Source organism: Myotis myotis, unplaced genomic scaffold, assembly GCF_014108235.1.
Source record: "Myotis myotis isolate mMyoMyo1 unplaced genomic scaffold, mMyoMyo1.p scaffold_m19_p_9, whole genome shotgun sequence".
NCBI lineage: Eukaryota > Metazoa > Chordata > Mammalia > Chiroptera > Vespertilionidae > Myotis > Myotis myotis.
In genome coordinates, this window is record NW_023416401.1 from 25,295,669 (window position 1) to 25,323,619 (window position 27,951).

Sequence of the window (27,951 nt, forward strand, 5' to 3'; positions counted from 1 at the left end):
ACTCAGGCCCCCGGCGGAGGCCGACCCCTGCGGGCAGGCATGGCGGGCCAGTTCCGCAGCTACGTGTGGGACCCGGTGCTGATCGTGTCGCAGATCGTCCTCATGCAGAACGTCTACTACGGCTCCCTGGGCCTGTGGCTGGCGCTGGTGGACTGGCTGTTGCGCGGCAGCCCCTCGCTGGACCAGATGTTCAACGCCGAGGTAGGGTCCTCGGGCGAGCGCGGCGGGTGCCTCGGCTTCACGCAGTGAGCTTTGCGGTCCGACACCACCGGGCTGTCGACCTGGCTGGGCCACCTTCCCGCTTTGAGGCCCTGGGCAAGGCCTCCCCGTACTGAGCCTTTGCTGCCCCGCCTGTAAAATGGAATGGCGAGTGGCTGATTCAGTACAAAGGAAGGGGCCGGGTCCTGGGCAGCCTGACACACCTCCTTGCTGACACTCTGGACTTCACTTCTCTGAGCCCCAACATTCTCAGATGCCAAATTGGGGAGGGGGGACGGGTGAAAGCATTCAAGGAGATGTCATGGAAACTGCCCGGACTTGGAAGTCGGGCCTCCGTTTAAGGTCCACTTACGAACTGGGTGACCTGGGGCAAGTGTCCTCATATTTCTGAACCTCAGTTTTTCTGTTCACTACGTGATGAGACCAGTGGCAGAGAGGCCGTGGACTGCAGTGCAACGAGCCTGTATTTTTTTTTTATTCAAAAAAGCTAGGTCTTCAATCTCGGCCCAAACATACTAGCTCCGGGACTTTGGGCCAGTTGTTCCACCTTTCTGAGCCTGTTTCCTCTTCTGGAAACCAGACAGAATAACCCTCAGCAGAACATTACGAGGCCCAAAGGGGCCTAGGGGTATGGAAGTACTTTATAAAGTGTAATGGGGGCCTGAAAGGTGTTTGCATCTGAGAGGCAGCTGTGGTGTATCGTAATGAGCCCTGTTGGAGCCCTGAGATCTGGGACGGATTCCCTACTCCTGTTGCTTATTCTCTGTGTAGCCCTTGAATAAGTTTTATTCAAAGAGAGGTAAGAATAACAGCAAAAACAATAGCTTTGTGAGGTTGTTGCGTGGATAATATGAGATTACGGATTTCAAAGGCCTTTGTGGGCGGAAAGGGTTGTGCAGGTGTTTGGTCGTCAGTATTTCATCAAGAGGGGTGGAGGTTACACCCCACAGGTCCCTAGCAGCCCCTCTGAGGAGCCTCTGTCCCCCTGAGAAGGGCATGTGGGAATCCGGGGCTTTGTTGAGCCATCTCATGCACACACAACCTGAATTCTAGACCAGGGGTGGGCAAACCTTTTTTTAAAGGATGAGCTAGTAAAGATTTTCAGTCATAACTACCCAACCCTGCCATTGTAGCTCAAAAGCAGCCTTAGACAATACTAAGTTAATAAGTGTGGCTGTGTTTCAGTAAAACTATTTACCAAAAGAGGTGCCTGGCCCTGGGGCCATAGTTTGCGGAACCCTGTTCTAGACCTCACTCTTGCTGTTTACTGACTACAGCACTTTGGGCAAGTTACTTAATTTCTCTGAGCTTTTATTCCTCCTTTGTAAGATGAGAGTTAATAACACCTTCCTGGCTGCTGTGAGGGTTCAAATGAGATGCCATGATGGATGTTTGTGAAAGCACCTTGTGGAATAGGCTGCCGTACAGATGAAGGGGCATATTGTCTTCTGTGCTCTGGGAAGAGTTCTTTAGGGTGAGGTACTGGAGCCTGGAGCTCTACCAAGTCACTTCTCTAGCATGTTTCCATTTGTGATTCCCCCTCAGATCCTGGGCTTTTCCACCCCTTCAGGCCGGCTCTCCATGATGTCCTTCATCCTCAACGCCCTCACCTGGTGAGTATCACCAGTTTTGCTGTCCTGCTTTTGGGGTCTTAGCACTGGACCTAACTTCCTACATTTGGACATGAGACGGTTGGCATTCGTTCCTGGGGAGTGGACTAACATGGGTGGCAGAGGCCAATTCCGGGACTGGCTCCATCACAGGGCTCCTTTCATTGCTGTTTGGACTTAGCTTGAAAGTTCTGTGTCACTCTGTGCATGCTGCCTGTGGGACACCTTCTGTCTCAGATCACTTCCTTGATGTGGAATGAGGTGAGGAAAGGAGTAGATTGGGAGTCAGGAGAACTGGGTTCTATTCTTGGTCCCTGTGACACTGGCCACGTTACTTCCCTCCTCTCTGGGCCTTGGGCTCCTCATCTGTACACTGAGGGGTTTCACTGGGTAAGGTCTAATGTCACTCATGACCACTGCCTTTCTCTTGAGAGGCAGGTTAGCATAGTGATTAAGATCTCAGACTCTGGAGGCAGTCTCACTTGGCATTGAACCTCAGCTTTCCCATTAGTCTAGTGACTATAGACAAGTTAATCTGTCTAAGCCTCAGTTTTGTCATTAGTAAAATTAAGCTAATAATATTACCCATTTTATAGTTATAAGGATTAAATGAGCTAATTCATGGAAGTACTTAGAACAGTACCTTGCACATTACTACTCTTGATCTTACACTGGAGGTTGAAAACTGGTGGGTTGACTCCAATTTGGCTTCCAGATATGTTGTTTGGCTTTCACAGTTGTCAGTACATGCATGGTATTTAAAACATTTTCCCACTTAGTTAAAAGGGTATACTAAAAAATCCAGATTTCTGGCTTCTCTTGAAAAATGAGAGGATTGATTCTAAGCCACACTTCTAGCATGATGATTTACCCAGCTGTAAGTAGCGCTTGTTCCCACTTTAGATGGAACGTTTATGCTTCAGGGTACCACAGTCCTCACCAATTCCTGGGATTCCCCTGAGTGACAGTTGCCATTTGTCATCAACCTGGTCTTTTGCTTTTCTTCTACCCAGCCTGACTCACTCTCAGCATTACCTGCCAGTTTCCTCTAGGCATTAATAATGTAACCCTTGCTTCACACTTAGCTCGCTTGCTTCTGATCTCTGTGCTGTCATCCTAATTGTCCCCACTCCCCAAATAACCTAACTAAGGCCAGGACAACCCAGTGACAACTCACTGCTGTCCTCTCCCCACAGTGCCCTGGGCTTGCTGTACTTCATCCGGCGAGGGAAGCAGTGTCTGGATTTCACTGTCACTGTCCATTTCTTTCACCTCCTGGGCTGCTGGTTCTACAGCTCCCGTTTCCCCTCGGCGCTGACCTGGTGGCTGGTCCAAGCCGTGTGCATTGCGCTCATGGCTGTCATCGGGGAGTACCTGTGCATGCGGACGGAGCTCAAGGAGATCCCCCTCAACTCAGCCCCTAAATCCAATGTCTAGAAATGGGTCCTTTGGACACCCTGCTGGGCAGTTGGCCCCCCAACACATTGGGCTGCTCAGACCCTCCAGATGAGGTCCAGCCCAGATCTGAGAGGAACCCTGGAAATGTGAAGTCTGTTGGTGTGGGAGAGATAGTGAGGCCCTGTCAAGAAGGCAGGTAGCAGCCAGGATCACAGCTGCAAGATTGGCCTCCCATCTGCTGAAGCCTTGGTATCTGGGAGGTCAGCAAAGGGATCTGAACTTGGTATCTGGGAGGTCAGCAAGGGGACCTCTTTCAGGGTAACAGAATTGGAACCATGTCACTCTTGAGCCATCATACCTGTCACCAGCCTGTTATTTAAAAAAAAAAAATCAAGGATATCTGATTGGAGCATACCACTCTTCTAGTCATCTGTCTTGTCTCCTTGGGACAGTGTTATCTTTGTCATGTTGTTGTAGCTATTCTGTTTGGAGAAACACTTGATGTCTGGATTCATAACCCCAGAAAACGATGTAGGTTCAAAGTATTAGGCTGCTGTCAGGGAGAGGACAGCAGATGGAGGCAATCAAGCAGAAGGAAAATGCACAACCTCTGTTGTGCTGTGCATGTGTGCGTGCACCCATGAACCCATGACTAACGCAGTTTTCTCTACTGGGTAGCCCCTCCCCCCCTCCCCCTGCTCCCAGCTTTCAACATAGCAGGCCTTAGGACCCAAAGAAGAGTCCCAGCATCGCTCTCAACCTAACCCTCTTAATAAAATCTCTGAGAATGATCAGGCACGACAGCTCCCACTGAATGTCAGTTCTGGCAATAGGTCCTTCTTCCTGACTTATTTGGAACTCTTCAGTGACAGGGGTATGATGGGTGCCCAGAGATAGGAAGCCCAACCTTCCAGCTCAACCGGTACTTACAGGGCTGAGGGAGATAGGAATTTGCTGTTAAGATTTTTCTTGGGAGTGGAGTGTCCTCTGTGAGGGGCTGCAGCTGTCCTTCCTATGTACATAATACAGTTTTTTCCACGGTTCTGCCTGTATTTACTTGGTAATGCCATGGTTGGGACTGTGAGAGATCAGCATAGCCAGGCAAGGGAGCTGTATGGAAAGAATTATTAAGTAACCTCCGCCTTTGCTGGACCCAGATTGTTCCTCCATTTGGTTAAAATACTAAGTGCAGGGAATTCCTATGTCCCACCCCCTCCACCTGCAGGCTCCTCTGCTACACCTTGGGGGAACTGCCATGACTCTCAGGACTCCTTTCTCGTTTGCTGGTGATTTCTGAACATGTCCAGGGGAACACACTGGTCTAGACCCACTTCTGCATTGAGACCATTGGTGTTCCTCTTTGGATCCTCTGAAGTCTGCCCAAGAGAGCTGTCAGTTTTCAGATTTTAGTGTTAGGGCTACACAGGTGCGTTTTGCATCCCCCGGGAAGCCTTTCTAGCTTCCTGGCCCCAGCCCTCCAGAAGAGGGCATTGAGGCAGACAAGATGAAGGTTTACGAGTAAATGTGCCTGGGCAGAGGCTGGGAAAGTGCAAGGGTGAGCACCTCCCTAACTCAGGGCGCTCTAGTTAAGCTGGAAGGAAGCAACCTGTTAAGAGTATTCTAATCCTGGCTACAAGGTCCAGGAGGCAAGGCCAGCTGAGATGACTTCCCTAGGTTGGTGGGTTTCCTTCCAGACACCACAAACTCTAAAGGCAAGTGACTAACTTTATTTTAAGGAAGGCATCAGCACATTCATGTGGCTGCCATCTCCTTTGGTCACCTGTGGTGGTCGCTTCATCTGTGATGGCACACTTCTGGGGGGTTTCCTTTGAGAGCTTGTGCCGTTCTGCATATTTCCTGTGATGAGAAATCTCTGCCCCTCGAGTGTTAATTTGATTTTTGGATAAGATATGTGACCTCAATGAGATTTATTTTTTATTTGTAAAGTAACAAGAAAAGCAGTATCTAGAAGTTCCAGAGAGAATTGGGCAATGGCAGTGATGTCATTTTAGTAATAAAAAGCGTCTATTGAGTGCTTAATAGATGTACAACAGTGGGCTAAGTGTTTACATCTTCTTGCTCATTTAGTCTTCACAACAACTTCCTGGAATAGAAAATATCTTCTGTATTTTACAGATAAGGAAACTATAAGGAATTTGCCAAAGGTTACAGGTTAGGAGCTGGCAGAGCCAGGATTTGGGCTCCAGTAGTGACATTAATAAACTCATTCTGAAGACTAATAGTTAAAGGTTGTATAAATTCTTATTGGTTAAATAACCTATCACCTTATAATCATACCTCCACACCCTACTCTCCTGTTTTCTGTTTTGTTTTTAAATATATTTTTATTGATTTCAGAGAGGAATGGAGAAGGAGAGAGAGAGAAATTGATAGGCTGTCTCCTACACGCCCCACACTGGGGATCGAGCCTAAAACTCAGGCATGTGTCCTGACCCCGAATCAAACCATGACCTCCTGGTTCATAGTTCGACACTCAACCACTGAGCTACACCAGCCAGGCCCTATTGTACTGTTTTAAATACTAAGAATGTATAGTGCTTTGTAAACATTACTAGCTTTCTAAGAAAAACGGATATACATTTTTTAAAAAAAAGAAAGAAAAACTTATATACTTTAAATACGGTCACAGATTTCCAAGTAAACAGAGGAATGTAGGAAATGTTTTTCTTTGCAAGGATAAAGGAAAGTTGTATCCACCCCACCAGTGAGTTGGTGTATCTCTTGACTTTCTAAGGGTCTGAAGTCTGGAACTCCTTTTATCCTACTCACTACCTAAACGCGGGCCATTTGGAGAGAAGTGGAGACTAGTGCATAGCAGGTGCTCAGAATAGTTTATAACCCATGAGAAGGATGGGAAAGGAGAGAGATGGTGCCTCCGAGAGTGCCTCTAACTTCTAGTTCTGGGCAGCCCTGTCCAGATCAGAGCCAAATGGGGCCAGATGGCAGTCAGTAGGCAGCAGGGGTGGGTGGGAAGCTCCAGGTCCCCATGAGACCTCTGGAGTGCACAGCTCCAATAGGCGCCCCTGGGAGCAGTTTCTTAGACGTTGGACTGTCCTTCAGTGACTCCCAGATCAGGCGGCTTCCTTCTGGCAGTCACAGAAGGCAGTCAGTGTGCAGGCAAGGAGCTCCTGCCCAAGGACCACAGAGCCTTAGGAGCTGGGGGGAGGGGCAGATTGAAGGCACAAGAGCGGCTCTCTGTGGAGAGGGTCTTAAAAGCCACTGTGGTGCTTGAGGTTTTCTGTAAGAAATTAGTGAAGGGTGGTGCAAACAGCATTGAGATGAGGGGGTAGACGGAGAGGAGAGTTTCAGTCCCTGCCCCTACCTGGGCTAGTCAAAATTCTAGGGGTCTAGTACTGAAGACTTTAGAGAGCCGTAATGGAGTGCAGAGTTAAGTCCTGGAGCCCCATTACTAGCTGTGAGACCATGGCTAAGCTACTTAACCTTTCCCTACCTTGGTTTCTTCATTTGTCAGCCGAGAATGATAATAGTACTTCCCCGGGTGGTTGTGAGGATTCACTGAGTCTCATGTGTAGAACACTCAGCACTGGGCCTGGCACTTACAGGAAGTGGTCCACAAGTCTGTTACAGTTTTGCCCTTCCCTGCCCCCAATTGTACAGAGAACACACCTTTCTTCTGAGCCAGCAAGTATTGAGCTCCTCTATGCCATGCACTGCAAAGTGACACATGTATTCTCACTTAATGAAAGAGATAGGCACCATTATTTTCCTCATTTTGCAGACAAATTGAAGATAAGGAGTACATTGAGAGTAAAAGCTAGGCCTGTCTGCTTCCATAGCTTCATATTTTCATGTTCCAGTTATGTTTGAGTGGTACATGACTCAGCTAGGGAGAGGGAAGTGTCGGGAATCCAGATGCCACCTTAGCCAAAGGTTGTGAATGTGAATGTAGTATTGGCTTTTTAATAAACCGCTTGTTTTCTTTAGTGGGCAGTGAGGCAGCTGCTCATTAAATGAGAAACAGGGCCAGTACTGGCCTTGGGGCTTTATTATGGTGCAAAGCCAGGGAGAAGGCATGGAAAAAAGGCCAAACATTTGTTCAGTACCCCACAAGCTGGCCTTGCCTACATCAAGCCTGATTTGCTCAAAGCCCTCTGGAATGGATATTAGTATTCCCGTTTAATAGACAGATGAAATAGCCTCAGAGAGGTCATGTGACTTGTTAAGTCACCTAAACACTTTAATCCCCCTTCTTGTCTATTAACTGTTAGGAAGCCATTTCTGGAGTGGCTTCTGATCCCAAATCAGGATCTGAGCCCAGAAGAGAAGCCTCAGATTGAAGTGGTTAAACAAAGGGATGGTGTAGTGGGGAGACCCCAATTGTGGGATTGTGGCAGGCAGGTTGCCTGAGGACCAAGTGCCAGTGCAGGTGGGGATAAGGCTGGAAGAGGCACCTGCTAGGAGTCACACTGGAGGCCTGCATCCTTGCTCCCCCAGGTGCCCTGGGCACAGTAGAGCCCAGCCTGGGCACACAGGCTCCTGTCTACTTCATAGCATTCCCTGTGGGCAGCTCTGGCTCCCATGGGGCAAAGCCAGAGCTGCCAATCTTAGGGCCCCCAGTTGGGGTTCCCTGGTTAGGCTCCCACAAAGAGTAGTGCAAGTCCTGTCCTTGCCCTCCCCCTGTTTTTGGTTGGGAGCGCACTGTCCTGACCAATGGCCTGCTGAGAACGCAAGACAGAAGTTCACAGAAGGTGGCATGAAAAATGGAAAGTGTTTGCGAGGAAAGATGGAGTAGAAGTTATTTCGAAGATTGATGATGTCCAGCAAGGGAACCAAAATGGAGACTCAGGAATTAGGCTGGATTGCAAGCTGAGTGGGAAGACAGCTCCAATTGAGGTTACTGGGGCGTGCTTGCACAGAAGTTGTGGGGGCTAGGCAGGGAGTTGGGGAGTGGGGGATGCATGGTAGATAGGGGAGCGCTGTGGCAGGAAGACAGCCTGCTGCCTTACCCAGGCAGAGCCCTGCAGAGCAGAGCAGCCAGTGCAGGGTGCCCAGGCTGTCCCACTGCCCCCAGGGAAATGTGTTCCATTTCCCGTTGGTTCTCAGTTGTGCTGAACACCAGTGGGGTGAAGGATTACGAGTAGGAGGGTTCAGGGGTAGCCCCTCATCCTTTCCCTCTCCCAATCTGGGGAGCCCTCTCCATAACTGTCCTGGCTCCTGAGGGTGGGGTGGGGAGGGGAGTGGGGTCAGGGATGGCTCTGCTGCTTTCCTTGAGGCATCTGTTCAGCACATCCTGCCTCTAGGGCAGTGGTTCTCAACCTTCTGGCCCTTTAAATACAGTTTCTCATGTTGTGACCCAACCATAAAATTATTTTCGTTGCTACTTCATAACTGTTATGTTGCTACTGTTATGAATCGTAATGTAAATATCTGATATGCAGGATGGTCTTAGACGACCCCTGTGAAAGGGTCATTCAACCGCCAAAGGGGTCGCGACCCACAGGTTGAGAACCGCTGCTCTAGGGGAAGGAATAGGGAGGATTGTAGTCTTAGAGAAAGCCTGGGCTTTCCTCTTCCCAACTGCATGGTTAGGGCCCTATAGCTTCTACTGACAGAGGGTGACTCCCACTGGATGGATGGACCAGGGCTTGGGGTTGGATGATGTATATGCCAGGTCATATGGGAGCAGTAGGGACACAGTGCCAGGTTTCTGCCTGACTCAGTGCTTTCCATGATCTGTGACTCAGGTGGGGCCCAGCAACACCCATTTATTGACACCAACTCTGTGATAATCAGGGCGCAAGCATGTGCGTGATGGCTGTTTCCTTTGTTCTGAAAAGGGAATGGGGAGCAGCTAGGAGACTGAGGTCAGAATTCTTGCTCCACCTCTCCTAGCGGTGTGAGCCTGGGCAAGTATTTGCCTTCTCAGCACCGTGGTTTCCTTCTCTCCTGGGCTTGCAGGGCCATTGTGAGGCATCTGGCCCTCCAGGGAACACCCGAAAACACCCAGGAAATTTTCCCTTTCTGTGACTTCATAGAGTACTGTCACACGGTTCGGTGAGGTGGGGAGGGGTGCAGCTCTCTGGCTTCTTTGTTCCTGGCTGTAGTCTAGACTGACCTTAGGGGCCTGGGAAGGGGCTGGAAGAAGCCTGAGAGTGATACACACTTTTCCCCCACCTCTGCGGAGGGCCTCTTTCCTCCAGCCTTTCCAGCCCCAGGGAAATAGGCAGAGCCAGCGAAGTATTCTTCAGTGCCATATGGGAAATTTTATTTGTATACTCTCAAATTTTCCCGTCCAACCCTCCCATTCAGATGATTGTATGATTTCCATCCTCTGCTCACAATCTGGCTCCCATCCGAGGTCTACGCTACCTGTGAGCGAGATGTCGGTGTTAGGAGCGAAGAAGGCCTCTAGGAGGCGCTGCTGTCCAAGGAGAGGGCTTAGGCGCAGTGGTTCTCAACCTTCCTAATGCCGCGACCCTTTAATACAGTTCCTCATGTTGTGGTGACCTCCAATTTCATTGTTACAAATTGAACATAATTAAAGCATAGTGATTAATCACACAAACAATATGTAATTATGTGTTTTCCGATGGTCTTAGGCGACCCCTGTAAAAGGGTCGTTCGACCCCCAGGTTGAGAACCGCTGACTTAGGGACTGGACACTGAAATGTCTGGCAGGTTGGAGATGTGGGTTTTGTGAAGGGGAAGCTTCCCTTTCCACTGGACTCCCAAGCCCTTCACCCCCTTCCTTTCTTGGGACCTGATTCTCTCTTGGAGGGGCTGGAGTATTCTTTTTCGTGCTAAGGAACTTTTTCAGAGTACATCTTTTTTGAAACATGAATAAATAAAACAAATGGAGAGTTCACTTGGTCTGAGTGTGGCAGAGCCCTACTTGACCACATCACCTTCCCCCACATTTAGGAATTCCTAAACTGCTTACTCAGACTTCTGTGAGATTCCGAGTCATAGCAGTTTGGCCCCTCTTGAGGCCTCTCCTTCCCTAGGGCCCTAGTTGGATCCTGAGAGGCTCCAGCCTAGCCACTAGGCTGGTGTGTGGTCTTGATCAATGGTTTGCCCCTCTCTGAGCTTCCCTTTCTAGTCATAAAGGTGGGGCCTCCCAGCACTGCCAGCAACAGCCCCCAAGACTGTATTCAGGGGCCCAGCTCTGGGCCTGGCTTGAGGCCTACATCTCACCCTGGCCTGGCAGTGACGTCATCACACCCTGTATGGATGGCATTTCGGCAGCCCAAGTGATGCAGAGCAGAAGCGGGTGCAGCAGCGCTTGACCAAGCGCATGGTGGATGGCCTGCACATCACCCGGGGTCCTGGGAGGTGGATTCGCCTGGGCAGCCCCTCAAACCAGTTCCACTGGTCAGCTACTTGCAGCTGCTCCGTATCCCCTCGGTGGGGCTTCAGGAAGATGACTCCAGGGTCTCCAGTGGGTAGTTGCCTCCCCCAGGCTCCAGGGCAAGTGATCGATGTCTTTGGGACCTCAGGCTCCACTTGTTCTCCATCTGGCACTGCTGCATGTGACTGCTCGACCTTTTCCTTCTCTGGCACCCTCACCTTGGACTTCAACTTCTTAGGCTTCCCTAAGTTCTTGGACTCCAGTTTCTTCTTGGAGCACTTAGCTTCTTGGAGTCCATTATTCTGGCCCATTTTAGTGCAGACAGTGTTGTTCCTGGCAGGGAGAGGAACAGCAGTCAGTAGAGCAGGACTAAGGCCTGGTTCTCTTGCCTGCCCCCAAGGCACTGCTGTGCAGCCAGCTCAGGGGAGCCTGTGAAGAAAGCTGGGGAGGGCCTGGAAAGGAACTTCTCTACCACCCAGAGGCCTTGCACCTCTGGGCAGGGGATGTGGTACCTATCAGCAGCAGGGATGTGAGAGGTTGGGAAGGCAAAAGGCAATGACTAATAAGTTGGACACCTGGGAATATTGATGGTCTGCATCGGCCACTAGGTTAGGGTTCTGTCTGTCTGGATTTCACTTGATGGGGTGAACTAGTCCAATGTTTTGTTTTGTTTTTCAGATTGTGTTCCAAGAAACCCGAGGGTTCTGAGGAATTCCTCCTGTATCCCCTAATGGCCGGGTAAAGGCAGGAGACCTTCCCTCACAACACAACTGGGGTTTGGGGACAGATTTTGAAGAGAGGTTCTGCTGCTTTAAAAGGGTGGGAAAACAATGGGACTAGAGGACCCTGACCCTCGGGCTCAGTGTTTCCTGATTACCTGCATCTAGGAAGCCAACTCAGAGAGAGGAGCCCAGAGAGGTGGCGTTATCCAGAGTATTAAATGCTGGCAGGGATGTGTCTGTCATAGATTGGGTCCCCTGCAAAGCAGCAGCACCGCCCTAACTGAGTATGTGAAGAGGGGCGAGGCCTTGGGCTCAAGGTAATGACAATACTGATGATGATAATGGCCATTGTTGGTTGAGTGCCCATGTGTGAGGCCTGCACAGTGGGATGCAGTGAAGCAGCAGAGTGGCTTGGAGAGCACAGGCTTTTGGAACACAAGCTGGGATCAAATTCGCTTCTGCCTCTTACCATCTATGTGATGAGGCAAGAAATGTAACCTCTCAGAACCTTAATTTCCTCATCTGTAACAGTGGGATAACTGTCTACCCATAGAATTGTTGTGAATAATAAACTAAATGGGAAAATGCTTGTAAAGTACTTAGCATAGTACCTGGCACTTACCAGGTGACTAAAAAATGGAAGATTTCTTAATATTCTGTTGCAACTGATGAGGAAACAGCCCCAGCAGGATGTCTAGTCTACAGGTGAATGTCGGGGCTGTGTTGACCTGAGAGGGGGAGCAGGAGAGGTACCCTCGTGCTCAATACCCCAGGTGGTAGTTAGTCCCATAATTGCATGATTATGACCATGGTTATGATCACAGCTCTGATGATCGACAAGAATGGCTTCAAATTCTAGCTCTGCCACTAGGTCGGATAACTGGGACAAGTCGCTTCATCTCCTGAGCCTCAGCTTTTTATTAGTAAAATAGAGGTCATAAATACCTTTCTCCCAGAGCCTTTGTGAAAATTGGGTTTTCTAAATTCCTTAGCACAGTGTCTGTTCCTAGCAGAGAGAGCTGTTGGGTCCATGTGGGGCCGTGGATGGACTGAGCTCACCTGGAGGAGATCTGGAGGGCCTTCCGAACGTTGAGCAGTGAATTCCAATACCTTCTGGCCAGGCTATATAGTTCTTGGATCCGAGGGTTTGAATTCTTGAGTAGCCTCAAGAGTGACAAGTTTTTTAACACCTGCCAGAGTTGAGAAACCAGAAAAACAGATGTTTCACTCCCCATCCAGACTTTGGCTCAACTCAGCCTGGAGACCCTGGAGAAGCAGTACTGCATGGGTGCCCAGGCTCTCCTCTGCTGGGACCAAAATGGGCCTCTTACCATTCTAAGTCGGTTCCGCTCAGTTAATTTGCTGATAGGCTGCTGTATCTTGTCCTGTGGTTCCTCATCTTGCATCTGAGAGAGAGAGGGGGGGGGGGGGACGCTAACACGGAAAAAAACCCACCCCTAAATGCCTCCATTATACCTCTCCATTTGGCTCAGCATGATTTGACTAACCCCAGACTGAAAGTGTCACCTCTGTTTGGGGGCAGAACAAGGGAGACCATTCTAACTCCTGACCTCCCTTCACCCCTCAGGGCTCCCTTTCCCTCCACCTGCCCTGGTATGGTTGGACTCTTTGTAAGGCCCCTTCTAGATCCAGTCCCTAGTCCAACCTTGAAAACCACACTATTCTGGGGCCTCTTCTTTGCTGATGGACTCATACTGGGGCTGTGATGCCTCAAAGACGACAGATGGAGCAAAACTGGTACCAGGTACTGCCTGAGCCCTGCCCCTCTCAGTTCAGCCAGTACCCAGGCTGGGCATTAGGATGGTCGTGCTGCATCTCCCAGGGAGGGGAGCTGTGACATCACTGAAATGTGTGACAACAGGGCTGGGTCTCCAAGGAGTGTGTGTGGCAGGGGTGAGGGTGAGGAAGAAACGCTCACCTGCAGAGAAACCTGGTAGGTGACAGGCAGAAGCGTATATTGTTACCACCTTCCTGTGAGGTAAGAGAATTATCCCCTCTTTTTAAATAAAAAAGCCGAGGTTCAAAGAGGCTAAATAATTTACTCAAGGTCATACAGTTGGATAAAGGTAGAGCTGGAAACCTAAGGTCTGACAGTCTATCCATGAAATCAGGGGTTCCCAACTATGCTCCTCTATTCATTCATGTCACATGTGTTAACTGTACCCTGGCTACATGTCAGGTGTTCTAAGTACTGGAATAAAAGAAAATTCCTACCCTTAAGGAACTGACATTTCAGTAGAGGGCAAACAAAACAGTGTGTGTATCTGTAAGTGTTCAATCATTGGCTCTCTAAAACAAAGTGAGTGTGGGTGTGTGTTACAAATTTTACTGATAGACATCTACAATAATGAAATTTGACAATACTTTTTATTGTAAATTCCATATAGCCAGTTGGTTCTTACAGTACACTTTTCTTGACTTATGCTTAACTCTTGTATCCATAACCAACCTATGGTTGTAGTGGATGAACAAGTGTAGTTCCAGCACAAATGTTGATATTTTCATTTACACTAGGAGTATGAAAAGTGAAAAAATGAAAGAACAATGATGTTGGAATTCTACCCAATCATCAATGACATGATCAACTTATTTGCTGTATTGAATTATAGTTTTCATATACTGGAGGTATATTTTCTCATTTTGGGGTGTGTGCGTGTGTCCATTTCCATGTAACAGCTATAGACAGGACATGTTTATATTGAATCTGCATTATCAACATTTGCATTACTTTCTTAAGGCTAGACCAGGGGTCGGGAAATTTCTTCTGTAAAGGCCATATAGTTGTAACTGCTCAGCTCTGCTATTGTAATGTGAAAGCAGCCATAGATAATATGTAAATGAGTGGGCATAGCTGTTTTGCAATAAAACTTTACTTACAAAAGTAGTTGATGAGCTGGATTTGGCCCATGCAAACTTCTGGTCTAGACATCAACAAAACAATCAAACCTGATTTATCATGTTACCTATGTCTGTGGTGTAAATACGCCTTCCACCGCTGATTTTAAGCTACCAATGTGATGTCACTGAAAGCAGAGTTGAACAGAAATGAAGAATACCATACCATTATATGTTACATATTTCTACAGATGTAAAGACTCTCAAGAACATAGATAATAGTAAAAGGCAGTAAAAAACTAGAAAGTGATGAGTTTAAGCATTTTCATCTTTGCTTTTAATATAATTAATTAAGCTTGTATAATTTAATTTTTAATAATGGCTATGTTTAACAACCAGCCAGCAGAGTTCCTGAAAATGTAATAGGCTTTTGCGAGCCCTAATGAGTCAGTTCCAGCACACCACTATTCTGTCAGATGGGAATAAGTGTGTGGAGAAAATTAAACAGGGCAGAGAGGAGAGGAGAGCAAAGGTAGAAGGTTTGCTTTATTAAAAGGGTGGAATGGGAAAGATTCACCAATAAGATGAGATTTGTGAAGAGACCTGAGGGAGGTAAGGGAAGCGGAAAGTGGCAGTGGCAGGAGATGAGGGCAGAGGGGGAGCTGTGGTGAAGGGTTGGGACAGATCATAGGAGACTTTAATTTAAACTCTGGCTGCTTTGAATAATCTGCCTGGCTGGCTGCATCAGAATAGTCAGCTTCTCAGGTACCACCCATAGAGCTGGCCAATCTGATACCCATCCAAGTACGGGAATCACTTCACAGCTTCTAGGGCAGAGAGGTGTGCATGCATAGGGAGTGCTTAGCTCCACCTTTTAGTAACAATGAACCAAGACTAGATTGCAGACAGCTTCTTACTGAGGCAAGGTGGTTGGATTCGGCACTGGGAGCTGGTCCAGATGCCTCTGCCATTATGTTCTAGTCCAGACTTTTTACCCCTCACAGGCTTCTCTCTCTTCAGCTGTGCCTACTTAGGGAGTTCATCTCCATGGGGTCAGGGAGTTCTCTACCACCAGACTTTGTACCCCAGAAATGGCTCCCAAAGCCATTTTCCATATTCCATTGTTTGTTCCTTCCATCGACATGGGAAAAACCATTTGTGCAGAGAGAGATGTATCCAGTGACACACAGCTGGCAAGCCTGTAGACTAACTCCAAGGCTCTTGAGTGGAAAAGCACCACTGTTTTCCCCCCTTAGTTGTGGTTAAGTCATGTTAAGTACATTCACATTGTTGTGCAACCATCACCACAATCCATCTCCAGAACTCTCTTCATCTTCAAAACTGACAATACCTAGTAAACAACTGTCCATTTTTTCCCTTCCCCAGCCACTGCAAACACCCTTCTAATTTCTATCTCTATGAATTTGACTTTTAGGTACCTATGTAAGTGAAATTATACAATATTTGTCCTTTTGTGACTGGCTTGTTTCACTTAGCATAATGTCCATCTATCAGGGGTCCTCAAACTACGGCCCGCCGAAAACATTTATCCAGCCCGCCGGGTGTTTTGCCCCCGCTGCCTGTCCTGCTTAGCAGCTGACTTGTCCCGGCCCGCAGTGCGCATGTGTGGAATGTCTGAGGGACAGTGAACTGGCCCCCTGTTTAAAAAGTTTGAGGACCTCTGACTATGTTATAGCATAGGCTAGAATTCCCTTACTTTTGTAAAAATCGATTTGAGAGAGAGAAATATCAATCGGTTGCCTTCTGTTTTGTAGATATGGAGAGGGGGAGGAAGGGAGAGGGAGGGAGGGAGGGAGGGAGGGAGGGAGGGAGAGAGAGAGAGAGAGAGAGAGAGGAGAGAGGAGAGAGGAGAGAGAGAGGAGAGAGAGAGAGAGAGAGAGAGAGAGAGAGAGAGAGAGAGAGAGAAAAGAAAAAGAGAAAAGAAAAGAAACAAAACATGGATGTGAGAGAAACATCAATTGGTTGCTTTTGGTACCTGTCCTGACTGGGGATCAAACCCAGAACCCAGGCATGTGCCCAGACTTGGAATCATACCTGCAACCTCTTGGTGCACAGGATGAAGCTGCAACCAACTGAGCCACTACAGCCGGGCACACCTATAATTTCCTTAGAGGTCTTTTACCTGACTGAATAGTACCCTGAAGCATTGCCTTAAATCTTTCTGCAGTGTAAACAAAAGGTTTTATAGTCACATTCTCAGTTTCACTTTGGACCATGTTTTCTTGTTTGTTTGTTTTTTGCATTGTCCTGGATTTGAGCTTTGGAAGAAAACCATTTCTTAATTTTACCATCATTTCATAATTTTGCCATTTGGAGAGCTTGAGAATTTTCTGCCATCATGTCCTGGCTCTTTTATACGTAACAGTCCTTTCTTTTATTTAGTTCAGGGTTTCCCAAGCTCAGCACTGTTGACATTTGGGGCCGGACAATTCTTAGATGTGGGAAGAGGGTTTGTCTTGTGCATTGCAGAATATTTAAGTATCCCTGGCCTCCGCTAAATAGAAGCCAGTAGCAACCTCCAGCTTTGACAAGCAAAAATGTCTTCAGACATCACCCAATGTCCCCCAGGAGGCAACATTGCTCTCATTTGAGAACTGCTTTCATTTCTCTGTCTCCAGTTGCATTTACTCTAAGCAGCAAGAAGAGTTCAGGTGGCATCTTCAGCACCTTCCTTGGAAATATCCTTAGCTAGATCACTCAACTCATTAGGTACATTTTCTGCTTTCCACTTTACTGCAACACTTTATGCCACAACATAAGAATTCTTCCCCAGTTTCCAATAGTATTTATTTCACTTTCCTCAATGCCCTGACTGCAACCATATCAAAGGACTGAGGCCTCTAGTAACAGCTTTTTCAAGGCACTTTAGGTCTTTATTATACTCTTCTCAAAGTCTATTGCCCAGTTCTAATGTCACTCCCATACTTTAGAGCAGCGGTCGCCAACCTTTCGGACCTCACTGACCACACAAATGGTCCGCGGACCACCAGTTGGCTACCACTGCTTTAGAGTGCTGTGACAGCAGCCCTCTACCCCAGGGCTCAAATCTCTATGTTATCTATTGCTACACAGCAAATTATCCCAAAAGTCAGCAGTTTAGAACAAGAAATATTTATGACCTCTAAGGTTTGGCGTATCAGGACTCCTGGGAATGCACTAGCTCAGTGGTTCTCAACTTTCCTTATATGTGGGAAGAGGGTTTGTCTTGTGCATTGTAGAATATTTAAGTATCCCTGGCCTCCACTAAATAAAAACCAGTAGCAACCTCCAGTTTTGACAAGCAAAAATGTCTTCGGACATCGCCCAATGTACCCCAGGAGGCAACATTGCTCTCATTTGAGAATTGCTTTCATTTCTCTCTCCAGTTGCATTTGCCGTGACCCTTTAATACAGTTCCTCATGTTGTGGTGACCCCCAGATTAATCACAAAAATATGTAATTATATATGTTTTCCGATGGTCTTAGGCGACCCCTGTGAAAGGGTCGTTCGACCCACAAAGGGGTCTCGACTCACAGGTTGAGAACCGCTGCTCTAGCTGAATGCTCAACCTGTTTCTCACAAGGTTGTAGTCAAGCTGCTGGCCAGGGCTGCACCATCTCAGGCTCTATGAGGCCGATGAACCTGTTCCCATGTTCACTCATGTGGTTGCTGGCAGGCCTCTGTTCTCCTCTGGCTGTTGGCTGGAATCATCAGCTCCTTGCCAGGTTGGCCTCTTTGTGGGGCTGTTGACAACATAGTAGCTTGCTTCCCTGAGAGTGAGTGATCCAAGCATAGACCGAAGATGGAAGCAGTGTTCTTTTTTTTTTTAATTTTTAATCTTAAATTTGGAAGAGATATAGACCATCATTTCTGCCGTGTCTTATTGGTCGCATAGAGTAACCTTGATACAGATAGGAGAGAACTGTACAAAGGTCTGAATGAATAGAAGGCAAGGAACATTGGGAGCTCTTTAGGTGGCTGGCTGCAGCATTTCACTTTTATTCAAGATATTGTTCTAATTTCCTTTTAACTTCATCTTTGACTCAGGGAATATTTTGAAGTGTTATGTTTCATTCCTAAGTGTTGTGCTGTTTTCCAGATATCTTTGTTATTATTTATATTTTAATTTTTTTGTATAGTCATAAAACATGTTTTGTATGATTTAAATTCTTTTAAATTTATTAAACTTTGTTGTTGTTGTTTTGGCCCAGAATATGATGTATCTTGAATGTTTTGTGTGCAGTTGAAAAAAATGTTTATTTTGCTGTTGTTGGGTAAAGTGTTATAAAATGTCAATCAGAACAAGTTAGTTGATAGTGTTCAGATTTTCTATAGCATTCATTTTTTAACTGTATTACAGATTTTTCTTTTTTATTTTACATCTTTAGATGTTTAATTAATGTGTTTTTGAAGCTCTGTTTTTAGATGTATACACATTTATGACTGTCAAGTCTTCTTAGTGAATTGAACCTTTTATCATTATGTAATGTCCCTCTTCATCCCTGGTAATTGTCCTTCTTTTGAAGTACTTTTTATGACACTCTAATTTGCTTTGATTAGTGTTTGTATGGTATATCTTATTTCATCTGTTTACTTTTAACTCATATATTTCTTTATAGTTAAATTGGGTTTCTTGTAAACAGTATATTATTGCCTCTTGCTTTTATTCCCCCAATCTAGTAATCAGTCTTTTAATTGGTTGTCGCTACATTTGATTAAAATCTTCCATCTTACTATTTGTTTTATATTTTTTCGTCTGTGCTTTCCTTTTGCTTTTTCCTATTTTTCTTCCTTACTTTGGATTGTTTATGCTTTGTCATGGAAAAAACCTTAACCTCATGGGTACCAAAATGAGACTTACTGTATGCAGGCAAGACACTTTATTACGCATAGCACATCAAACAACATGAACATTAGCATCATTTTGTGTTGGTTCCCTCAACCCTAAGTCCAACAATGACACAGTGGTCCTAGATGCACAGTTCACATATAGTGTGACTGAGAAACCCAGATCCGGCACTTTTATAGCAAGCAGTAAACAAGCTTGCCTTTGTTTTAGAAAGACTAATCTCACCTCTCAAAATTGCCACCTGTATTAACAATCCTGAGCAAGGGTCCAGGTGAAAGAGAAGTCTTGACATATTCAACCAGTCATACTGAACACAGAGAAGCCCAGGTAGGATGCATTCCAATATTTTTACGATTCCATTTTTTTATCTCTACTATTGGCTTGTTGATTATTTCCCTTAAAGGTTTTTTTTAAGTGGTTGCCCTTGCATTTATACCATATATCTTTAATTAATGAAGTCAGTCTTCAAATAATATTATACCACTTCTTATATATGGTAGCATAAGGACTCTTTAACAGTATATTTCTAATTCCTCATCCCATCATTTTTTACTATTGTTATTGTCATACATTTTCCTTTTATATATCTCTGAACCCACAGTGAATTGATATTCTTTTGCTTTACACAGTCTATTACTTTTAAGGTGATTAAAAACAGAAAAATGTTTTGTTTGTTTTTTTTTAAATATATTTTATTGATTTTCCACAGAGAGGAAGGGAGAGAGATAGAGAGTTAGAAACATCGATGAGAGAGAAACATCGATCAGCTTCCTCCTGCACATCTCCCACTGGGGATATGCCCGCAACCCAAATACATGCCCTTGACCAGAATCGAACCTGGGACCCTTCAGTCCGCAGGCCGATGCTCTATCCACTGAGCCAAACCGGTTTCGGCAGAAAAATGTTTTATATTTACTGTTATTCCAGCCATTTCCAGGAATCTTCATTTCAATATGTAGATCCAGGTTTCTCTTTGGTATCATATTCTTTCTGCCTCCGGAACTTCCTTTACTGTTTCTTATAGTGCTGACCTGCTGGTAGTGAATTTTATTTTTGTTCATCTGAAAAAAGTGTTTGTGTACCTAAGTTTGAAACATATTTTTGCTGGATATAGAATGCTGGGTTGACAGTTTTTTCTTTCAGCATTTTAAATACCCCATTCTATTGTCTTATGGTCCTGTAACTTCTAATCATATAACTTCTCTGATGAGAAGTCTGCTTTAATTCTTACCTTTGGTCCTCTGTAGGTAGTGTGTCTTTTTCCTCTAGATGCCTTCATGATTTTATCTTTGGTTTTCAACAGTTGGAATATGTAAATAGGTCATAGTGTGTGTGTGTGTGTGTGTTTATCTGTATCTCTTCTTCTGGGATTGAAATTACATATTTATTAGCTCTTGGACGTTCTGTTCTGGTTTTCTGTTTTGTTTTGCTTTACTCTTTTTTCTCTTTCTATTTCAGTTGGGTGGTCTCTGTTGACCTATCTTCCAGTTCACTGATTATCAGGTGTGTTAAGTTTACTGATGCCCTTGCCAAAGGCATTCTTTGTTACGTTTTTAAATTTTCTAGAATTTTCCATATGACTTTTTTTATAGTCTCCATTTCTCTGCTAAAATTCCCCTTCTGTTTATGCATGCTGTCCACATTTTCCAACAGACTCTTTCACATATTGTTATAATTGTTTTAAATTCTCTGTCAGATAACTCCAGAGAGTTATCTGGGTCTTCAGTCTGGTTCTGTTGATTACTTTGTCTCTTGACAATAGGGATTTTTGTTATTTGTTTTGTAAAGTTCCATTTTGTATATGTGTTGTAATTTTTATTGATTTCTGGACATAATGTATAGAACAGTAGAGACTGAAGACAAATTGTTTATACCTATAAATTATCATCTCTTTTTAAGCCATTACTGTTGAGGACTGAGTCAATTTTGTCAAGAGTTGAACTATGTTTGGGTTTTATTGTTTCCATGATTACATTTAGCATCTGCGGACTCCCCCTCTCAGCCTAGCCACACTGGGCCTTTAGTAATTCAATAAAAACTATAACTGCACTCTCCTTACCTGCTTGTGTGGAGACCTTGTCTTCCTCCTGCTTCATAAGTGTGCCAGTGCCTGCATCCCATTTCTTCTTGGAGGCTCCTGTCCTTCTTTGGAATTCAGGTTAATTGGCTGCTCTGCAACCTCAGCTCTCTGATGGATTCAACAAAAGTTACAATTTTATAGATTACCTAACAATTTAAAAAAACTATTAGTGTGGTAATGATTTTTCTTCCCAGCTTTCTGCATCCTAAACGGAAGCCAGGAATCTAAGCCATCTACTTTTTCACTGCTCCTTTCAACTTCCTTTGCCATCCACTCCTAGGTGCACTGCCTGGGTCTGTCTCTTGGCTACACTTTTCCAGCATAGCCCCCTGAATTATTTCTAGCTTGGATGCTATCTTCCCCCTCAACCCTTACATCTGGCAAATATCTGGCCAGAAGAAGGGACAGAAGTTCCTGATCTGTCACTATCTTGGGGACAGCTCAAAATAATCCATGGAGTCCTATTCCTAGGGATGAGCCTGAAAAGGGGGGAGATGACTTTATGAGCTGAGTTTTTATCCACTATACTCCTAACTTGGCCTTATTCCTCTGTGCTTGGAAATAGGACCAAGCATCTACTCCATCCATTAATGAGGAGTAAGAATCAACTGACCAAAACATTCCCTGGAAGCCGAAAGCTGCCACAGGGTTAAAGAGGAACAGACGGGAGTAGTGCTTATAATCACAGTCTCTGGAGGCAGCCTACCTGGGTTCAAATTCCACCTCCATCACTTACTAGCTGTATGGCCTTGGGCAAGTCCCTTCACTTCTCTGCATCCTAATTTCTGTATCTGTAAATTGGAAATAATAATAATACTTACCTCACAAGGTTGTTAAGAGGATTAAAAGAGTTAATATATACAAAGTACTTACAATAGTGACAGGTGCATAACAAGCTCTGTAGAAGTATTAACTATTAAAGCATACTTCTCTAATTTCAGAAATTCGTGGAAGAAAGCAGTTTCTTCCCTCTCTTAGAACCCATTGCATTCAAAACAGCTAATGTTTACTGAGTACCTCCAAAGTACCCAATTCCTGTACTAAGTATTTTATATGAATTATCTCATAAGGTAGAGATTAATTATTCTTATCTAACAGGCATGGAAATCCAGGATCAGGGAAGTTAACTGTTTACACAGCTGGCTTGACAGAGCTAGGCTTACAACCTAAGAGGGTCTGACTACCATGCCTGTGCTCTCAACCACTGCACTTGTTTCTTTCCACAAACTAGTTTCCTTGCTTGCAAAATAGTGGGAAAGCTGCTTGCTGTGTTTATCTCACAGACTTGTCTTGAGATTCTAATAACAATAGAAGAAGCAGTGCTTTAAGTATTTGTACAGAGTGCTGGTCCCCTGGCATGGAAACCTGAATGTCTCATGAATTTTCACTTCCATTCTTTTCCCCCTCATCTCAGCTTGTTGAACTAATTTATTCAAAACTCAGCTCGGATATCAAGCCTAGATACTATCCTGACAACAGAGGGACTTAAGCAGAGGGTAGCATGTCAGACTTGCCTGTTGAATGATGATTGACTGCAGTGTGGGGAATGGAGTGGAGCCAAGGGAGAGATGGTGGTGGAAACTGAGAGGAATGGTGGATGGGAAAGGTATTTAGGAAAGAGAATCGACAGGAAATTCACATGCATTTTAAGGAGGGCAGCGAAGGACAGAGAGGCGACAAGGACGAGTCCTAGTTCTTGGCTTGCTCAAGGATGTTCGTTGAATGATCAAGTGACCCCGCTGCAGAAGCTTCTCCAACAGACACCTGCCCGCCCGCTCCCCCGAGGAGGACGGGGCTTCTGGAGCTAGGAGCACCACAGGATGGGTGGAAGGGAGGAGGAAGAGAATGGGCACAGTCTCTCGGTCCGGGAACTGCAAGGATACTGGCACTGGTCTGGAACAGAAGGCGCTGCGAGGGAGCAAGCTTTTCCCCTCTCGGCCCGCAAGTTGCACCTCTCCCCTCCACCCCCGCAGCCCGGGCGTGCAGCGCCCCTCTTAGCACCCTGCAAAGCGTTGGCTCACCGCCGGCGTCTGGGGGTGCGGCGCGGAGGCCCACCCCTCTAGCCCTGACCCGCCCCGTCCGGGCGCCCACCCCGCCCAGTGCGCTGGAAGGTTGGGCGTTGGTTCTGCCCAGTCCCGGACCCTGGAACCGGGCTGCCTGGTGAGTCCTAGGGTCAGGGGTCCTCCGCCCCAATGCACCTGCCAGACGGCCGCACTGGGTCGATGCCCTTCCCCTCCGGCCCGTCCTCAGCCTCCCTTTCCCCGCTTGCGCCCTCTTGAGATGTGCGCGCATCAACGTGCGAGTTTGGCCGAGGGTGCCGGGGTGCGGGTTCGCGCTGGTTGCTTCGGGGCTTCGGGAGTCCGAAAGCAGCAAGTGTGCGTGAGCCGGGAGTCCCGGAGTCCGCGCGTGCTCCCGCGCGTGTTCCCGCGGCGGGTCTGCGCTGGCAGCGGGGCGCGGCCAGTGGAGCGGAGCGTGCGGAGCCCAGCGCGCGGGCGGCGGCAGACGGACGCGGAGGAGGCGGGCTGGGCGCGTGGAGGAAGGATGCGGGTCGGGAACTTTTCGCCCGACCTGGAAGTACGAGCTTTCGCGCCCGAAGGGGCTCCCCGCGACCGCCGGGCGAGAGGCGAGAGCGTGTGCCCGCCGCCCCTCCCCCACTTCCGCCTCCCGCCTCTTCCTCGTTCCCGGCTCCCAGGGCCGGTGCGTCCCGGGGGAGACCGGCGGCGCAGCCCCACCCCGGCCGGCGCGGCTCGCTCCCACGCCCCCGCTGCCGTCTCGCCGGAGCGGACAGACTGAGTCAGCCGGGGCGCTGGCGCGGCAGGTAGGGGCTGCGGGCGCAGGTGCTGCGGGAGGGCCGGTGTGTGTGGTGGGAGGACGCGAGCCCGGGCGGCCCGGCCCGGGGAGGGGGGCCGCCGTCACCTCCCCTCCCTTCCCCGGCCGACAGGCACGTCCCTTTTTAGGGAATTCTTTTGCTCTCTCTGACTACAGTGCGGGTGGGGCCAGGAGGGCGCTCTCCTTTTCCCTGGTCCCCAGCCGGGCCCCTGGCAGCCTCCTGCCCCCAAATCTCTTCACCCCTCTCCCAGCACCTTTAGTGGGGTAAACAACTCCCTTCTTCTCTCCAGCACTCAGCTCTGGGGGTCCCTGGGCGGGCAGCTCCTTCAGTCTTGTGAGATTGATGGGGTTGGGGGAGGGGGGAAGAAGGGGCGCCCGGAGCCCCTGGTCCCTGTCACTTCCTACCCTCTTACTTGCCCTCCCCCAACCGCTGCTAAAGCAGTCAGCCTCAGGGGCCCGGGTATTTTTAGCGTTGTGACCTGGGCCGCAGATCTAAGCCTTTCCCAGGAATCAGCGTCAGCGCCTTCCTCCTCCACGGCCAGCCCAGCCCAGCCCGCGGCCACAAGGTCTCCCCACACTTCCTTGGCCCTGCCGGGTCCACTGGGTTTGGGTCCCTCTCGGCCATTCCAGCGCTTGTTGAGCTGACCAGGGTCTTGAATATGCTTTGAATACAAACGAGGCGGGGGAGGTTGTCTGCGGAGGGGGAAGATCTTGTCCTCAGGTTATAGATACTACTCCCTTGCCTCTGGCGATGGGCTCTCAGCCGAATGCCTGGAAGGAGATTGAGCGAATGCGAGCGAATGCACAGGGCCTGGGCTGGCCCAGAGCTCTGGTGTTCCAGAAAGCTCTTAGCACTGGGTGCTTGGTCCGAATTGGACCCAGGACCTGCCCTTCCAATTGCTACTCACTGACTAGTGGGAAGATAACAGTGAGATGTGTCAGTGGAGACATCAGTGCAAATGAGAGCTGTGGGAGTGCAGAGACAGCTTTACATTTTACAGAGCACCCTCGCAAGCAGTGCCTTGTGTTTGAGGCAGGTAGGATGATTATGCCATTTTCAGTGGTGGGACTGAGGCTAGAAAGATGATGTCCTTAGGCAAAGAGCCAAGTCTGGAAGTCAGTCAGGTCTTTGACTTCAGAGCAGGGTAGGGAGGGAATGGAAGTGGAGGTGATGGGGTATGTGAGTGTAGAGCGAGGGAGAGGAGGGGAGGGGGCACTTTAACTTTTGTCTGGGTTTTGAAGAATGGGCAGGAACCACACCACTAGGGGAAGAGGCCCTTCCATCCTGAGATCTCTGTCATACCCTCTGCCCTGGCCTCGGCAGACAGGCAGGTGGAGGCATGAGTGGATAAAATGCCTCCCCTATTTGGGGATGGCATGATTCTGAGACTTGGCCACTGGCCCTGTCCATCTCCTGAACACAGAGGAGCCTCTCTGGCCGTGCCTGGAACTGGCATCCCCTTTGTGGAGCTAGGTCAGCCCCGCCTTTGTATGAGGCTTGAAGTTTGTGGTAATGGACTTTGCTTTAGGGAAAGGGAAGAAGGAAGCCACATCCAGAGGTGTCCGGGCTGGAACCAGAGGCCCCTCTGCTGGCTGCTGGCTGCAGTGGGACTCCCCAAACTCAAGACCCCACTGCATTGTCTCTCAATTCCATAGCTTCCTCTTCTACCTCCAGGAGCTGACATGGACCCAAATCCTCGGGCGTCCCTGGAGCGCCAGCAGCTCCGCTTGCGGGAGCGGCAGAAATTCTTTGAGGACATTTTACAACCAGAGACAGAGTTTGTCTTCCCCCTGTCCCACTTCCATCTCGAGGCACAGAGACGTAAGTCCTGGGGAGAGGGCTGGAATAGGGAGCAAGTCTAATAGAGCCAAACTCCTGGGGGCCCCTCCCCTCTTATTTTCGTGGCCCTCTGAACTTCTGTCTCTGGACCTGACAGATATCTCTGACCATCCTCTTGGCTCCAGCCTGGGTCCTCCTGACTTGTCCCCTTCTTGATCTGCAGCCCCCATAGGTAGCATCTCATCCATGGAAGTGAATGTGGACACACTGGAGCAAGTGGAACTTATTGACCTTGGGGACCAGGACGGAGCAGACGTGTTCTTGCCTTGTGAAGATCCTCCATCAACCCCCCAGACATCTGGTATGCTACTGTGCTGAGTCTTGGGCACCAGTTAGCCAGAACCGGATGTTGGGGCTCTGAAGTGTAGGGACAAGACTGGGGAAGTATACCCGTAGGGGCTGGAAGGGGCGTTTCCACCAATGAAACGGCTGTCTGCTCTGATTTTAGGGAAGTTGACCAGAAGGGCAACTGTGTTACAGATCCCCAATCCAGAATTCTAGGAATGCCCAACCCCCACTTAGCCTTGTTGATTTTACATTTGTAAAATTAATATAATTAAAAGTATGTAAAAATGGAATTTTTATATTAGAGAACTTAAGCAGTTTTAGGTCATCCTAATAATATAGTATTTATTGAGCACTTTATTAAGTTTCTAATGCTCTGTTAAAATGCTCTACATAAATTATCTCAGTCCTCACAAATGTCCTATTAGGGCAGATAGTATTATCTCCATTTTATAAAGAAGGATATTAGACTCAGAGAAGTAGTCACATAGAAAGTAGAAAAGCTGGGTCCAGACCATGGCTTTCTGACTCCAATGGCTTTCTGAGCCCATATACTTAACTTATTAATTGCTGCTATTAATTACTAGCCTATTACTATGTGCCAGACATTTTATAAGCATTATTATATTTCATCCTCAAAACTCTTCTGGAATGGAGGAATCCCTTTTTGTACAGAGAAGGATCAGAGTCCTTGAGAGGAAAAGTGACTTTCCCAAAGCCACTAAGTAAATAAGTGACATAGGTAGAACTTGAAATCTTGAATTGATTGACTTGACTCTAGAGCCCAGATGTGATCCCAGAAGTAGAAGGAGGTGGGAGTCCGGAGACCTGGCTCTTCACTGGACTGGCTAAGTGACTTTGGACAAGTCCCTGTCCCGGCTTCAGTCTCTCCTGAGCAGATCATCCCTGAGCGTCCTCGAAGCCCTGTTTGTGGCCCTGACCAGCTCTTGTCTCTGGACAGGGGTGGACGACCATCCAGAGGAGCTGCGCCTGCCGATGCACACGCCAGACAGGACCACATCCCGCACTTCCTCCTCGTCTTCTGACTCCTCCACCAACCTGCACAGCCCAAATCCCAGTGTCGGCGGAGCAGACACACCCTTGGCACAGTCTGACGAGGAGGATGGGGATGAGGGAGGGGCAGAGCCTGGAGCCTCCAGCTAGCAGTGGGCCCCGACCTATGGACTGACTGAGCTGGCTATTCTCCACCTGAGACCCTAGGCCCAGCCAGAGCTCTTCTGGGAAGACCAGACTCTACTTGTAGTAGACACCAGAGGGAGGAAAGGAAAGTGGGGTGGTGTCTCTCCTTGGGCGTTTGTTTTACTGCTAACCTTTTCCTGCTGCAACATTCCCACTAGTGCTTGGCTTACTCCTGAGGTAGAGCTTGCAAGCAAGGAGATGGAAATGAGGTAGGACAAGATGCCATTGCTTTTCTTAGCATTCCTTCTCCCCAAAACTACCCTGGCAGTCTTCTAACAGAGTCTCCTACACCAGTGTCTCTAAATGGACATGAACTCTTTAGCACTCAAATGAGGTGGTACTCCAGCCATCCTGCTTCCTTATGTCCTTTTTTTGGAATAGGGCATGGTATAAATAATAAATAAATGATAATATACCAACCATTCCACTTCATTTTTCACATTGCAACTGGTGTCAAACCCAGTGTATTTGTTTAGCTCTGTAACCAACACCATATCCCCCTCACTCATTTGTTTCTTTTATTCTAGAAATATTTATTGCATACCTGTGCTGGGCATTTGGAATACAGTTTTGAATAAGACAGGCTGTATCCCTGTCTCCATGGGGTTTGCTGTTTCTAGAGGAGGAGATAAAGTAAATACCAGAGTTCACAGTGCAATAAGTAGCATGACAAGGAAGTACTCTGGTATCAAAAAAAGGACATCTTAACCTGGCTTGTATGGTTGTTGAAGA

The 27,951-nt window shown here is 47.5% G+C and overlaps 3 protein-coding genes across 13 annotated transcripts; 2 read left to right on the forward strand and 1 right to left on the reverse strand.

The window, feature by feature from the left end:
- Positions 1–9: 9 nt before the first annotated feature.
- On the forward strand, positions 10–25,706 carry SYS1 (SYS1 golgi trafficking protein). Of its 9 annotated transcripts, none has more exons than XR_004970003.1 (4): positions 10–201; positions 1,765–1,832; positions 11,236–11,295; positions 25,570–25,651. XR_004970003.1 is itself a non-coding variant. In XM_036322624.1 (4 exons), exons 1-4 carry the CDS (start codon positions 40–42, stop codon positions 25,574–25,576), a joined length of 282 nt encoding a protein of 93 aa, XP_036178517.1. In that variant the 5' UTR covers positions 10–39; the 3' UTR covers positions 25,577–25,706. The 9 variants fall into 9 exon arrangements, 7 of the variants coding, with proteins under 7 accessions (XP_036178517.1, XP_036178516.1, XP_036178519.1 ...); XR_004970002.1 differs by lacking the exon at positions 25,570–25,651 and adding an exon at positions 13,815–14,184; XM_036322624.1 differs by lacking the exon at positions 11,236–11,295 and adding an exon at positions 20,444–20,488 and having other exon boundaries at positions 25,570–25,706.
- TP53TG5 (TP53 target 5) lies at positions 9,428–13,825 on the reverse strand. Its single transcript, XM_036322629.1, has 3 exons — positions 12,611–13,825; positions 12,339–12,469; positions 9,428–10,890 (listed from the first exon to the last, which is right to left on the reverse strand). Exons 1-3 carry the CDS (start codon positions 12,683–12,685, stop codon positions 10,425–10,427), a joined length of 672 nt encoding a protein of 223 aa, XP_036178522.1. The 5' UTR covers positions 12,686–13,825; the 3' UTR covers positions 9,428–10,424.
- On the forward strand, positions 20,466–27,639 carry DBNDD2 (dysbindin domain containing 2). 3 transcript variants are annotated; one of them, XM_036322619.1, is made up of 4 exons: positions 20,466–20,488; positions 25,570–25,716; positions 25,898–26,035; positions 26,981–27,639. In XM_036322619.1, the coding sequence occupies exons 2-4, from the start codon at positions 25,578–25,580 to the stop codon at positions 27,181–27,183; spliced, it is 480 nt and encodes a 159-aa protein (XP_036178512.1). In that variant the 5' UTR covers positions 20,466–20,488; positions 25,570–25,577; the 3' UTR covers positions 27,184–27,639. The 3 variants fall into 3 exon arrangements, with proteins under 3 accessions (XP_036178512.1, XP_036178513.1, XP_036178511.1); XM_036322620.1 differs by lacking the exon at positions 20,466–20,488 and adding an exon at positions 23,202–23,225; XM_036322618.1 differs by lacking the exon at positions 20,466–20,488 and adding an exon at positions 23,747–23,883.
- The last annotated feature ends 312 nt before the right edge of the window (positions 27,640–27,951 follow it).